This window comes from Aotus nancymaae, unplaced genomic scaffold (assembly GCF_030222135.1).
Source record: "Aotus nancymaae isolate 86718 unplaced genomic scaffold, 86718_ANA_hifiasm-v0.15.2.pri h1tg000049l, whole genome shotgun sequence".
NCBI lineage: Eukaryota > Metazoa > Chordata > Mammalia > Primates > Aotidae > Aotus > Aotus nancymaae.
In genome coordinates this window covers 1,906,977-1,922,938 of record NW_026988463.1, presented here as the reverse complement: position 1 = coordinate 1,922,938, position 15,962 = coordinate 1,906,977, and the positions used below count along the sequence as shown (strand labels likewise).

The window sequence follows — 15,962 nt, the reverse complement described above, 5'->3', positions numbered from 1 at the left end:
CGCTTGAACCCGGGAGGCGGAGGTTGCCGTGCCCCTCCACTGCAGCCTGGGCGAGGGAGCAGCACTATGTCTCAAAAAAAAATTAAAAATCCACATGACTACAAACTAGTGGTAGTACAATTCAGTCATATTTGGGCCGGGCACAGTGGCTCATGCCCATAATCCCAACACTTTGGGAGGGTGAGGCGGGCAGATCACCTTAGGTCGGGAGTTCAAGACCAGCCTGACCAACATGGAGAAACTCCGTCTTTACTAAAAATACAAAATTAGCTGGGCTTGGTGGCACATGCCTGTAATCCCAGCTACTCTGGAGGCTGAGGAAGGAGAATCGCTTGAACCCGGGAGGCAGAGGTTGCCGTGAGCCAAGATCTCACCATTGCACTCCAGCCTGAGCAACAAGAGTGAAACTCCGTCTAAAAACAAAAACAAAATCATATTTGACTAACTCCACAGGCTTCCTGAAACTCAGGTGATATAAGACACGTCCTTGAACTGGAGCCTGTGGAAGTGGGCATTCACAGAGACGCCCTGGATTATTAAGTGAAGTCAGGTCAATGTGTTTGGTGTAGCTTACAATTTTTACTACAATAGAACCTCTTACAGTGATGATATTGAGGGACAAACCACCATGTCATTCATCTGATATGTAGCAAGTATTTTCAGTTATGAAATACATACGTAAAAATATGTAAGATGCCACCTCTGCCCTAATGGAATTTACCATGTAGAGGTGTGTTTAAAACCAGTACCTTTTTTTTCACATAGTGTAACCAAATGTACAATTCGAGGTATTGACAGTAGATTTTTGCTGTATTTTTGAGGTAAGCTTGAAGCTAATATATATTTAAATCTTTAAATGTCCCATTGAATCATCTTGCATGTAAAACTAATTTTGGCCATGCTTGGTGGCTCAAGCCTGTAATCCCAGCACTTTGGGGCAGGCGGATCACTTGAGATCAGGAGTTTGAGACCAGCCTGGCCAATATGGTGAAACCCTGTCTCTACTAAAAATACAAAAATGATCCAGGGGTGGTGGCACATACCTGTAATCTCAGCTATTTGGGAGGCTGAGGCAGAAGAATCGCTTGAGCTCGGGAGGCAGAAGTGCAGTGAGCTAAAATTGTGCTACTGCACTCCAGCCTGGGGCACAGAGCAAGACTCATGTCTCAAAAAACAAAAAATTAAATTTAAAAAATTAAATTTACACGGTCCTCAAAAACTGCTAAATTTTACATGGTTTTAGAAAGTGAAAGTTAAAAATGGAAACCTATAATAGCTATATCATTCAAAATTATAAGAGGACATTTTGAAAGTGTTTTCTATAGGTTGAATAGATATTAATTCACATTTTACCATTATAGTAAACATTTTCCAAAGAAGAAGTAAAATATCCAGTGCTTTCCTAAATAATATTTTATTTTATTTTATTTTTGAAACGGAGTCTCTGTCACCCTGACTGGAGTGCAGTGGCACAATCTTGGCTCACTGCAACCTCCACCTCCCAGGTTCTAGCAATTTTCTCTGCCTCAGCCTTCTGAGTAGCTGGGATTATAGGTGTGAGCCACTGCACCTTGCCCTAAATAATATTTTAAACTTTTGGAATTTTTTATGGTTTATTTCATTTATTCAATTTATATATCTAAATTATATTTTCTAATATGCAGATAAAAAAATGGCAAACTCCTTTGCATCAAGGACCCTCACTGCCCTTTCAGATCTGCAGCCAAATATGGCTAATCTGGTAAGTTTCAATGATATGCTGATTTGCTCACTAATGAAATTTTATATGATAACATTGCAGCAACATTATTGATTCATTCAACACATCCTTTTGCAATCGACAAGTATGTAGATACTCCTTGCATTGGTATAATTGTTAGATATTAAGTATACCTAAATTTCTTTGTATTTATGCTGCCTAGATGAAAATTAATCTTTGTGTAGAGTAGGAGTTATGATTGTAGATGTGACTAGTAATTGTTCAAAATGATCAATAGATGTTTGTATTATTTTAAATATTTAATAGCATTGTAAAATTAAAGAGGCTCACGCCTGTAATCCCAGCACTTTGGGAGGCTGAGGTGAGTGGATCACCTGAGGTTGGGACTTCAAGACCAGCCTGGCCCACGTGGAGAAACCCCGTCTTTGCTAAAAATACGAAATTAGGGGCCGGGCGCGGTGGCTCAAGCCTGTAATCCCAGCACTTTGGGAGGCCGAGGCGGGTGGATCACGAGGTCGAGAGATCGAGACCATCCTGGTCAACATTGTGAAACCCCGTCTCTATTAATACAAAAAAATTAGCTGGGCACGGTGGCGCGTGCCTGTAATCCCAGCTACTCAGGAGGCTGAGGCAGGAGAATTGCCTGAACCCAGGAGGCGGAGGTTGCGGTGAGCCGAGATCGCGCCATTGCACTCCAGCCTGGGTAACAAGAGCGAGACTCCGTCTCAAAAAAAAAAAAAAAAAAAAAAATACGAAATTAGCCTGGCTTGGTGGCACATACCTGTAATCCCAGCTATTCAGGAGACTGAGGCAGGAGAATCGCTTGAACCCGGGAGGAGGAGGTTGCCGTAAGCCAAGATCACGCTATTGCACTCCAGCCTGGGCAACAAGAATGAAACTCCGTCCCCCACCCCCAAAAACATCAAACCATTTTGTTCAGTAGCAGCAATTTTCTAACCAAATTATCTAAGTTATGGTCTAAATACCTGACATTATGCTGCTTTTATGATATAAGGTTTATAACAGGTATGTTTTCTGAAATTATTATGTGAAAATTGACTTTTTGAGTAGGAGTTATAGGGGAATTCAGTGATTTTTGAATACACCTCAGCTGTTACTTATTTAAAGAAAAAACCATAAGGTGAAGAACTTATTGTAAAGCAACTACCATACACTCTTACCTTCCCTGCCCATGAGTAGTCTGCCATTTATATTTTGCTTTTGCAAACTAGATTTTTTACAATAGGATACCTTTACATATAACTTTAGTAATTTGTAATTTAAAATTTATAAGTATTAAAAAATGATAATTGGTGTTATAGTTTTTCTTGAAAAGTAAACTATTTGCTAATAATGGTCTCTTCAGATAGAATTTTACTCAGCATTTCTGTTAGTTGGATTTTCCAACAAAATTCAGTGAGATTTGCATGTATAAGGAATTAAAGAAATAATATCAGTGTCTAAATAAGCAGTAAGGCTAGCTAATAGCTCAGCTATAATGTAGGTGTCTTAAAAGCCTGATTGTAATTTAAATGTCACAGATTTTTGTAAGGTTGAAATCAGTTGCTGCAATTAGCAAAATAAGTTTAGTTTTTTCTTCCAGAAAAGATAATAATTTTTATTTCTTTTTTTTTTGAGATGGAGTCTCGCTCTGTTGCCCAGGCTGGATTGCAGTGGCATGATCTGGGCTCACTGCAACCTCCACCTTCCAGGTTCAAGCAATTCTCCTGCCTCAGTCTCCCGAGTAGCTGGGATTATAGACACCCCCCCACCACGCCCGGTTATTTTTTCGTATTTTTAGTAGAGATGGGATTTTACCATGTTGTTCAGTCTGGTCTCAAACTTGTGACCTCAGGTGATTGAACCACCTAAGCCTCCCAAAGTACTGGGATTACAGGCATGAATCACCATGCTCGGCCCATTTTTATTTCTTAAAGCACATTTAATACTTACCTGGCAAAAAAGAAAAAGGAAAATAAAAGCACATTTAAAATTTGTCTTCGGTAGTCACTAAAGAGAACATTAAACATTTTAAGGAGATGTTAATATCTCTAAGGTTTAAGATCTAGGACTTTAGAATTTAGATTTATTAGCAGCAAAATATAAGTTTTGAAGTTTTGATACAGTGTAATTTATATCACTGTCCATCATGTTTGGATTAAGAGATAAGCAATTTTATGTGGATTGTTAGAACACCCTATATAAAGGAAGGCTTTTAAGACCATGGCAAATTAAATTGCATTATCATGTGCTTTGGATGAATTAAATAAGGCTTAATAGCATAGGGCAGTTATTGTGCTCCATCTAATGATTGAAAATAAAGTAGAGGCTGGGTACGGTGGCTCACACCTGTAATCCCAGCACTTTGGGAGGCTGAGGTGGGTAGATCACGAGGTCAGGACATTGATACCATCCAGGCTAACACAGTGAAAACCCATCTGTACTAAAAATACAAAAAATTAGCCGGGTGTGGTAGCAGGTGCCTGTAGTCCCAGCTACTCGGGAGACTGAGGCAGGAGAATCACTTGAACATGGGAGGTGGAGGTTTCAGTGAGCTAAGATTGCTCCACTGCACTCCAGTCTGGGTGACACAGCGAGACTCTGTCTTAAAAAAAAAAAAAAAAAAAGGAAAGAAAGAAAAAAGACAAAGTAGAAACATGCTAAGTATTAAATGATTATATTTGTAATAGTAAACTTTTGGATTACTTTGTACTATTCCTTGTGGAATTGAACATTTATGAAATTCTTTTAGATGTTTGTCTGTAATAAATACATTTAAATGGTTCCTAGTCAGAAATGTGTGTTAGAGCCAGTAAAATATAACGAGCCCATGAAATTAAATTTACCATGTACATCTGTGTTTAATATTGGTCTTCTGTAACCTTTTTGTTTTTCAGAAAATAATTGGTATAGTTATTGGGAAAGCAGATGTCAAAGGATTTCCAGACAGAAAAAGCTGAGTTCTCTTTAACTCTTTGCTTCATTTTTCATCAACTTTGGCTTATGACTACAACAAAGTATATTTAAGAGATTAATTTTTCTTTGCCTGTTTATTTCCTTAAGAGCACTGGCCATCGTCTCTGTTGGATGGTCAAGTACCTGATTCAAGGCTGTAGGTGTGAGGACGGTAAAACTTTTTTTTTTGACAGAGTTTTTCTGTGTCACCTAGGCTGGAGTGCGGTGGCACAATCTCAGCTCACTGCAATGTCTGCCTTTCAGGGTCAGGCCATTCTATCCCACTCAGTCTCCTGAGTAGCTAGGACCACAGGTGCACACTGCCACATCCCCACATCCAGCTCATTTTTTGTATTTTTTGTAGAGATTGGTTTTGCCACGTTGTTCAGGCTGGTCTCAAACTCCTAATCTCAAGTGATCCACCTACCTTGGCTTCCAGAAGTGCTGGGATTACAGACATGAGCCACTGTACCTGACCTGAAAATAATTTTTAATGATTTTATTTGATGTTTCTTTTTTTTCTTCTCTAAGATGGAGTCTTGCCCTGTCACCTAGGCTGGAGTGCAGTGGTGAGATCTCGACTCACTGCAACCTCCGCCTTCCGTGTTCAAATGATTCTCCTGCCTCAGCCTCCCTATTAGCTGGGATTACAGGCACCTACCATCACACCCAGCTAATTTTTCTATTTTTATAGAGATGGGGTTTCACCATGTTGGCCAGGCTGGTCTCGAACTCCTAACCTCATGATCCAACTGCCTCGGCCTCCCAAAGTGCTGGGATTACAGGAGTGAGCCACTGCGCCCAGCCCACATGTTTTAGGTATACAATGGCAAAATAACTGGTTAAAATGGTCAACTCATTAACTTGGCCAGGCTGGTCTCGAACGCCTAACCTCATGATCCACCTGCCTCAGCCTCCCAAGTAGCTGGGACTACAGGCACCCGCCAGCACACCCGGCTAATTTTTTGTATTTTAATAGAGACAGGGTTTCACCATGTTGGCCAGGATGGTCTCGATCTCTTGACCTCATGATCTGCCTGCCTCGGCCTCCCAAAGTGCTGGGATTACAGGTGTGAGCCACCGTACCCAGCCTAGAATTTCTTTTTTTTTTTTTTTTTGAGACAGAGTTTCGCTCTTGTTACCCAGGCTGGAGTGCAATGGCGAGATCTCGGCTCACCGCAACCTCCGCCTCCTGGGTTCAGGCAATTCTCCTGCCTCAGCCTCCTGAGTAGCTGGGATTACAGGCACACGCCACCATGCCCAGCTAATTTTTTGTATTTTTAGTATTTTTGTATTTTTGTATTTTTAGTATTTTAGACGGGGTTTCACCATGTTGACCAGGATGGTCTCGATCTCTTGACCTTGTGATCCACCTGCCTTGGCCTCCCAAAGTGCTGGGATTACAGGCGTGAGCCACTGCACCTGGCCTTTTTTCTTTTTTTAAGATGGGATTTCACCATGTTGGTCAGGCTGGTCTTGAACTCCCGACCTCAGGTGATCCACCCACCTTAGCCTCCAAAGTGCTTGGATTACAGGCGTGAGCCACCACGCCCGGCCTAGAGTTCTCATTAAGCTGCTTGAACTGCACAAAAGTTTTAGGACTGTGGAAACAAACCAGGACTGAAACTACATTTTAAAAATCAGTTCACCTTCAAATGTTTGTAGTTGACTTGAAAGATAAAATATAGAATGGTAGGCTGGGCACAGTGGCTCACGACTGTAATCCCAGCGCTTTGGGAGGCTGAGGCGGGCGGATCACGAGGTCAGGAGATCGAGACCATCCTGGCCAACATGGTGAAACCCCGTCTCTACTAAAATACAAAAAGTTAGCCAGGCGTGGTGGCGCATGCCTGTAATCCCAGTGACTCAGGAGGCTGAGGCAGGAGAATCACTTGAACCTGGGAGGTGAAGGTTGCAGTGAGCAGAGATCGCACCACTGCACTCCAGACTGGCAACGAAACAAGACTCCTCAAAAAACAAAAACAAATAAACAAAACAAAAAATAAGTAGAATGGTAAAACTTGCAGTTCACTACTATTAGCTTTAAAGTCTTCTTTTTTCTTTTTTTTTCTTCTGAGACAGAATCTCACTCTCTTGCCCAGGCTGGAGTGCTGTGGCGCAATTCCAGCTCACTGCAACCTCCACCTCCTGGTTCAAGTGATTCTCCTGCCTCACCTCCCAAGTAGCTGGGGCCACAGGTGCGTGGCACAACACCCAGCTAATTTTTGTATTTTTAGTAGAGTGGGGGTTTTGCCATGTTCACCAGGCTGGTCTTGAACTCCTTACCTCAGGTGATCCGCCTGCTGTGGCCTCCCAAAATGCTGGGATTACAGGTGTGAGCTACTGCACCCAGACTTTAAATCCTTTTTATTAAAGTTTACAATATATGTTATATATGTATATTCTACATATTATATATGCCTGCGCAACAGTATTATGTATATTATATATGTATTACCTATATATATGCTTGTTTACATGCATTAAAGTTTACAATATATGTTATATATGTATATTCTACATATTATATATGCCTGGGCAATAGTATTATGTATATTATATGTGTATTACATGTATTATATATATGCGTGTTGCTATACTGCTTAAGTGAATCAGAGCTCTAGCCAACCAGCCAATAGTTTTGGCAGAAGAAGACATTATTAGTTTTGCTAGAATCACCAGAATAACTGTGACTGTGTTACTTCAACTTATGATACAGTGATAGATACCTTTATTTTATTTTTATTTCATATCTTTATTGATTGACTGACTGAGACAGAATCTTGCTCTGTCACCCAGGCTAGAGTGCAGTGGTGTGATAATAGATCACTGCAGCCTCAAACTCCTAGGCTCAAATGATCTTCCTGCCTCAGCCTCCCAAATAACTAGAACTACATATACCACAACAGCTGGCTGATTTTTATTTTATTTATTTATTTATTTGATGGAGTCTCTGTCTTCCATGCTGGAGTGCAGCAATGAGAAGACAGCTCCCTGTAGCCTTGGCCTCGAGCTCAAGTGATCCTCCTGCTTCAGCCTCACATGCAGCCCAGACCACAGGTGCATGCTACTGTGCCTGAATAATTTCTGGATTTTTTTGTAGAGACATAGGGTCTCACTTTGTTGCCCAGGCTGGTCTCAAACTCCTGGGCTGAAGCATCTTACCCCCTTGGCCTCCCAAAGTGCTGGGATTACAGCCAGGAGCAACTGCACCCAGCCGGTTGTAATTTTTTTTTTTTTTTTTTTTTTTTTTTTTCAGATGGAGTCTTGCTCTGTTGCCAGGCTGGAGTGCAGTGGCTCGATCTTGGCTCACTGCAACCTCTGCTTTTCAAGTTCAAGTGATTCTCCTGCTCAACCTCCCAAGTAGCTGGGACTACAGGCTCACGCCACCACACCCAGCTAATTTTTTTTTTTTTTTTGAGGTGGAATTTCACTCTTGTTGCCCAGGCTGGAGTGCAATGGTGTGATCTCGACTCACCACAACCTCCGCCTCCTGGGTTCAAGCGATTCTCCTGCCTCAGCATCCCAAGTAGCTGGGATTACAGGCATGCACCACCACACCTGGCTAATTTTGTATTTTTAGTGGAGACAGGGTTTCTCCATATTGGTTAGGCTGGTCTCGAATTCCTGACCTCAGGTGATCCGCCTGCCTTGGCCTCCCAAAGTGCTGGGATTACAGGTGTGAGAAACCTCGCCCGGCCTTAATTTTTGCATTTTTAGTAGAGACGGGGTTTCACCATGTTGGCCAGGATGGTCTTGATCTCTTGAACTTGTGATCCACCCGCCTTGGTGTCCCAAAGTGCTGGGATTACAGGGTTGAGCCACCGTGCCTGGCGGTTGTAATTTATTTATTTATTTATTTGTTTTTTTAAAGATGGGGTTTCACCATGATGGCCAGGCTGGTCTTGAACTCCTGACCTCAGATGATCCACCCACCTCGGCCTCCCAAAGTGCTAAGATTACAGGAGTGAGCCACTGCGCTCGGCCAATTTTTTTTTTTTTAAGATGGAGTCTTCCTCTGTTGCCAGGCTGGAGTGCAGTGGTGTGATCTCGGCTCACTGCAGCCTCCACCTCCCGGGTTCAATGATTCCCCTGCCTCAGCCTTCTAAGTAGCTGCGATTACAGGTACACACCACCACACCTGGCTAACTTTTTGTATTTTACTTTTTTTTTTTTTTTTTTTTTTTTTGAGACGGAGTTTCGCTCTCGTTACCCAGGCTGGAGTGCAATGGCGCGATCTCGGCTCACCGCAACCTCCGCCTCCTGGGTTCAGGCAATTCTCCTGCCTCAGCCTTCTGAGTAGCTGGGATTACAGGCATGCGCCACCATGCCCAGCTAATTTTTTTGTATTTTTAGTAGAGACGGGGTTTCACCATGTTGACCAGGATGGTCTCGATCTCTTGACCTCGTGATCCACCCGCCTCGGCCTCCCAAAGTGCTAGGATTACAGGCTTGAGCCACCGCGCCCGGCCCTTTTTGTATTTTAGTAGAGACGGAGTTTTACCATGTTGGCCAGGATGGTCTCGATCTTGACCTTGTGATCTGCCTGCCTCAGTCTCCCAAAATTCTGGGATTATAGGCATGAGCCACCGTGCTGGCCTGTTGTAATTTTTAATTAGGAAAACCAATATTAAATTTCTATTTTGGAAAAAAGTATTTGCTGACCCCTAGTGGTCTTCATTAAGTAGCACATAATTTGTTTTCAAATAACTTAATTATTTTAAAAATTTATTTTAAGTTTTTTAGATACAGGGTCTCACCTCTGTTCTTCCCCACCTCTACTGAAAAACCCCATCTCTACTAAAATAATACAAAAATTAGCCTGGCATGGTAGTATGCGCCTATAGTCCCAGCTGCTCAGGAGGCTGAGGCAGGAGAATCACTTGAACTGAGAGCCGGGGGTTACAGTGAGCTAAGAGATCGCACCACTGTACTCCAGCCTAGGTGTACAGTTCATAAACACCCTGAACGTATTCTTCCCAGGCTGGAGTATAGTGGTGCATTCAAAGCTCACTACACACTTAAACTGGGCTCAAGTGACCCTTCCTCCTCAGCCTCCCGAGTAGCTGAGGGGAAAGACCAGTCCACCATTAATTTAAAAATTTTCTGTAGAGATGGGATCTCTCTATGTTGTTCAGGCTAGTTTTGAACTCCAGGCCTCAAGTGGTTCTCCCACCTCAGCCTCCCAGAGTCCTGGGATCACAGGGGTAAGCCACTGTGTCCAGCCAATTTTTATTATTACTATTTTTTTTTTTTTTTGAGACGGAGTTTCGCTCTTGTTACCCAGGCTGGAGTGCAATGGCGCAATCTCAGCTCACCGCAACCTCCACCTCCTGGGTTCAGGCAATTCTCCTGCCTCAGCCTCCTGAGTAGCTGGGATTACAGGCACACGCCACCATGCCCAGCTAATTTTTTGTATTTTTAGTAGAGACGGGGTTTCACCATGTTGACCAGGATAGTCTCGATCCCTTGACCTCGTGACCCACCCACCTTGGCCTCCCAAAGTGCTGGGATTACAGGCGTGAGCCACCGCACCCGGCCTATTACTATTATTTTTGAGACAGCTTCACTTTTGTCACCCAGGCTGGATCTTGGCTGACTGCAACCTCTGCTTCCCAGGTTTAAGTGATTCTGCTGCCTCAGCATCCCAAGTAGCTGGGACTACAGGTGTCCACCACCACGCCTGGTTAAGTTTTGTATTTTTAGTAAAGATGGGGTTTTACCATGTTGGCCAGGCTGGTCTTGAACTCTTGACCTCAGGTGATCCACCTACCTCAGCTTCCCAAAATGTTGAGATTATAGGTGTGAGCCACCACGCTTGGACTATTTTTATTTTTATTTTTATTTTAGAGGCGGGGTCTTTCTCTGTCACCCAGGCTGGAGAGCAGTGGTGCAATCACAGCTTACTGAAAGCTTGAGCTACTGGGCTTAAGCAATCCTTCTGTTTCATCCTCTCAAGTAGCTGGGACTGAAATAACTATTTAAATCTGAATTATGACTTAGATTCAAACAACAGTAAAAGAGAAAAGGAGAACCTAAGGTAATACCTGGATAGCTTTTACATATCTTTCCCTCCAAATACACAGATAACCAGTGAAGGGATCAAGGAGGCAACTTGTTACCACTTCAGTTTGAAATTCATAGAAGCATAACGTTATAGAATATGCATCTGAAATAACATTTTGTACCATGTGTTTAAATATTTTTATCATCATAATAAAGAATCATTTGATTAAAGAAATAATCATTTGTTCAGAATTGAAATGAAACTTCGTGTTACACTTATCAAAAGGCAGAGAAGTGATTGAAACCCTTTATTTGAAAAATAAAAGCACTGGTTTTCCCATAGATATTGGATCAGAAAGATACACTTTCAGCTTCACCATTCGGGATTCACCAGCATATTTTGTAAATGCAACTTCCTGGGGCAATGAAGATTACATCAAGTCTCTTTCTGACAGCTTTAGGGTTGGTGATTGTGGTAAGTTGGCATTGATTCTTAAACTTTTTCTAGTACAGTATTATTCCTGTGGTATGTTTGTGGTAACTGTACTGATGTGGGTAACCCCCCATGTAGGCATCGAGGAAGGAGAGCTAAGCAGTATCCTGGAATAATTAAGATCTGAAGAATATCTCAATTTATAGTCTTACCACTCAGTTATTTCCCTATATATATGTATAACTATATCTTAGTTAATAATCGGAGGAATGTCTAGAGTAGACATGGTACAGAGCATGAATTAAGGAATAAGCCGCTTATAGTTGGAGGAATGTCTGGAGCAGACACAGTGCAGAGCATGATTTAAGGTAAAAACAGTTATACCAGGACAAGAATCCATGGCCCAGGCGGCAGCGTTCAGTATCATAAAGATACCCGCTGTATGGCAGGCTTGGAGCAAGAGCCACTCCTTCTGATAAAGGAGTTGTAGGACCTTGCTCCAGTTCTTGTGGAGGGCTGCCCTCAGACCGGCAGTCCCTCGAGCATCCGAGGGCTCAAAACCCCTCTGGATAATCGCACCTTGGTGACTGTGAACTTTATCAGCTCTTGTTACTGTGCTCGCCCAAAAAGCATTCTGCTATAGAACTCATTGAAAGCTGCCAGCAGGTGGCGGTAACCCTGACAGCTCTGTCATTGCTGTATGACTTAAAGCATCCTCCCATAAATCATCTTAGAAGTAGCTTGCCCATAGATAGAGGTATTGCACACTGCACCCTCTTCGCTGCACACGGCCCACCTCCATGCCTCAGTGACGTAATGGGGTTGGACCCCCTACTGCACACAGCCCACCTCCTTGCCTTGATGACCTAATGGGAATGGACCCCTTGCTGCGCACTGTCCACCTCCTAGCTTAGGTGACCTAATGGGGGTGGACCCCTTGTTTTATTGCTCACGACCCTATCACTATCCTTAAAGATGACTTCACTCACTGCCCTGCCCCCTAACCTATACACAATAAATACTGATGCTTCTGCACATTCGGGGCCTCACTTGACTCCGCTTATAGGTGGCGTGGCCTCCCTGAGCTCAGCTGCATTTTCTTTGTACTTCGGTGTCCTGTCTCTTTATTTCTCAGATCCTCCTCCTCAGCACAGCATAAGGGACACCCCACGACCCTGTGGGGCCCTCAGCCCTACATACTGAGGGAATTGAAATGAGACACAGTTTGTAATTCTCAAGAACCTTATCAGGGGCCAGGCGCAGTGGCTCACGCCTGTAATCCCAGCACTTTGGGAGTCTGAGGCAGGCGGATCATGAGGTCAAGAGATAGAGACCATCCTGGCCAACATGGTGAAACCCCATCTCTACTAAAAATACAAAAAATTAGCCGGGCTTGGTGGTGCATGCCTGTAGTCCCAGCTACTCAGGTGGCTGAGGCAGGAGAGTTGCTTAAAACTGGAAAATGGAAGTTGCAGTGAACTGGGATCGTGCCACTGCACTCCCACCTGGCGATAGAGCGAGACTCCATCTCAACAGAAAAAAAAAAAAGTTATCAGAAAAAGCCAAGTGTTAAGAGTATAATGCGGTGGGGTGCAGTGGCTCACACCTGTAATCCCAACACTTAGGGAGGCCGAGGCAGGTGGATTATGTGAGTTCAGGAGTTTGAGACCAGCCTGGGCAACATGGCAAATCCATTTCTATAAACAGTACAAAAAATTAGCTGGGTTTTGTGGCGTGGGCCTGTAGTACCAGCTACTGAGGAGGCTGAAAGGGGAGGATGGGTTAAGCTTGGGAAGTGGAAGTTGCAGTGAGCCAATATAGTGCCACTGCACTCCATCCTGGGTCACAGAGTGAGACCCTGTCTCAAAAATAAATAAATAAATAAATAACTGCAATGCTAGGCATTCAGAATGTTACTTGAAGCATACAAAATGATAGTTATATTTTTACTAGGTAACCTTACTGTCTTTGGTTTATACATATTTAAATTTGCATCAACCCTTATTATTATTATAATTGGTTATCTTTCTATAGACGTATAATAGGGACACTGAATCGATTTCGATAAAAGTTGATATTTGAATTGTTAACGGGATTTTAAGGAACTTTACCTTTGGTTGAAATACCAATCTTTTGCATTTTCTACTCACCCCAGTATCCCTTTGACAGTACAATCTAGTATAGTAGAAAGAACAATAGACTTTGAAAACACAGAGGTCTAGATTCAAATCCCAGTTTCGACATTTACTTACATATGGCTTTGAGAACACTTCTTAATCTTGTTGGGTCTCAACTATGAAATAATACCTCATTAGGTTCTTGTAAATATTAAATGAGATAGTGTGGTCGGGCGCAATGGCTCATCCCAGCACTTGGGGAGGCCGAGGGGGGTGGATCACCTGAGGTCAGGAGTTCGAGACCAGCCTGGCCAACATGGTGAAGCCCTGTCTTTACTGAAAATACAAAAAAAAAAAAAAAATTGCTAGGTGTGGTGGCATGCACCTGTAATCCCAGCTACTCAGGAGGCTGAGGCAGAAGAATCGCTGGAACCTGGGAGGTGGAGGCTGCAGTGAGCCAATATCGTGCCACTGCACTCCAGCCTGGGTAATAGAGCAAGACTGTCACAAAAAAAAAAAAAAAAAAAGAGATAATGTACCTAGTATGAAGTGTGGAACTTAGTCACTCACAAGATGACAGCCTTAGCCTAATAAAAGGAACAAGAAAGCCTGTGTACTAGCTCTCCTTCACGGTAGAAAAAGAGAAAAGAAAGAGATGCAGGTAATGAAAACACTCCTTTTCAATACTGTGGTCTCAAGCAGCCAGCTCTCCATACCAGTTATTTAGACCCTAATCACATATTACCTTGTATTATTAACTTTCAGGACAATGTATGATATCTCTCTAGTTGAATAATAGAGTCATTGAACACAAGGACTATGAAGGCGGAAAGCTTCGTAAACTTCATAGGGGCCAGTATAGTTATAGACATCTGTTGAATAAATTATTAGTTATATATAAATATATTAATTATATATGGAGATAAAGATTTCAATTTTGACATTTCAGTATCAAAATATGTTATATGTTGATGGTGGAAAGATGAATGAGGTGTGAAATTTTTAAAGTCTAAAGTTGATGATTGTAAATTAAACAGGATTTTAATGTGTTTATCTTGTTACTTTGCGATGTGATCATACTTTGCTCTCTGTTTTAGTGATAATTGAAAATCCTCTGATCCAAAGAAAGTATATAGAAAGAGAGGAAAAATTCAGCCCTGCAACTCCTAGGTAAGTATCTGTCTGGCACAGAGATTGTGTCAGAATGATCATTACTAATAATTTTGTATCAGATTAGCAGAGATCTTACTAGAAGTGTTCTATTTCTATTTCAGTAAAAGTGAGTTTAATTTTCTCTTACAAAACTCATCTTCGATTATGATATAATTTACTTTGATACAGAGTCACATAAAAAATGGCTTTGCTTTCAGTACTTTGATTCACATTCTTAGATTTACAAAAATTTGACTCTGTTATGTTAAAACAGAATGAAAAGAAAAGATAAACTTTGGAAATTGCGTATTTCTTTTTTCATATCAAGGTATCCTTCTACTCACAACCTTACCATCTTAGGTCAGGTTCCCCGGAAGCAGAGCTTGAGAGGAGGACTCTTATGTGATTATTTCATTGAGGGAGAGCTCTCAGGGGAACCCTGGAAGGAGAGGTGGAGAAGAAGCTGAGCAGAGAATTGGGTTCACCTGGAGCTTCAGCAGGAGCCCAGGACAGAGCTCTGGAGTATGAGTGGCCCCTTAGAACAGTGCCCTGGTTGTAGTCCATCCACTCCCCAAACCCTCAGGATGGTGTGGGGATGGTGTGTGACTAAGCTCGAAGGCAGGCTTGGCAGTTCTGGAGAGGAGGATGTAGCTGTGCTCCTGTACCAGCCTGTAAAGGGCTGTCGGCAGGCACAGCAGTCTACTGCATTTACCCTTGCATCATTTGTGACGCCTTCCCTTTTCTAACCTCATCTTGTACCAGACTCTCAAGCCTTATTTCTCTGCATACACAATGAATTTCTTTACATTTCATGAACATCCTGAACTCATTCTGCACTAAGAACTTTTGTATTTTCTAGTCCCTCTATGCATAGAACATTCTTCTCCTATCTGTTTGAATATTTGCTTCTTTGGGTTAATGACTCTCAGCTTAAATGTCACCTTCTTCAACCTTCCCCATCTGCTCTGTTTGTGGTAGCGCTAACGGTCAACTACTGGGACTTTGCCCTGGCTATTGTCACCTAACCTAAGTTACAGTCTGAAATTGTTTGATTCATTTTTCTTGGGTCTCCCCCTTACATATGTGAGCCTTATGAGATCAAAGGTCTTGTCTGCCTTCTTCACCACCGGATCCCTTGTGCCTAGCATAGGGTCTGGCGTATAACAGATTCTCAATATTCATGGAATGGATGGATAGATGGAGAGAAGAACATTCCTGGTAGAGGGAAGAAAAAGGAAACCTCCTTTCTTTTCCAGAACAGTTAATGTTAGGTTGAGCCATTTGAAACTGCTGATGTTTTACTCTTTTTCATCTAGAAATACCAGTTTCATAATGTAGTCGTCTGATATGGCTGAATGCAGGGCATGGACAGGGGGAGATGCTTAAGGCAGAAGCAGAGATACTTCACAGACAGCTTTGCTTCCATACCGAGTTATTTCCTCTGTGACTGGTAGCCACAGGACAGTCTTTGAGCTGGGGAATAATATTTTCATATTTGTGATTTAGGAAGATCACTTTGCTTGTGGAGGATGGGCTGTGGGGAATGAAGCTTAGTTAGGAGAGCAAGGCAGTGGCATGG

General features: G+C 42.5%; 1 protein-coding gene across 5 annotated transcripts in view; it reads left to right on the top strand.

Moving 5' to 3' along the window:
- Positions 1 to 15,962, top strand: part of MEIOB (meiosis specific with OB-fold) — a 38,105-nt gene that overhangs the window by 860 nt on the left and 21,283 nt on the right. For all 5 annotated transcript variants that reach the window (XM_064362307.1, XM_064362308.1, XM_064362305.1 and 2 more), the window contains exons 2-5: positions 1,665 to 1,741; positions 4,618 to 4,675; positions 11,025 to 11,156; positions 14,329 to 14,401. In XM_064362307.1, the coding sequence (XP_064218377.1) occupies positions 1,673 to 1,741; positions 4,618 to 4,675; positions 11,025 to 11,156; positions 14,329 to 14,401 (332 nt within the window). In that variant the 5' untranslated portion in view covers positions 1,665 to 1,672. The remainder of the gene's footprint in view (positions 1 to 1,664; positions 1,742 to 4,617; positions 4,676 to 11,024; positions 11,157 to 14,328; positions 14,402 to 15,962) is intronic.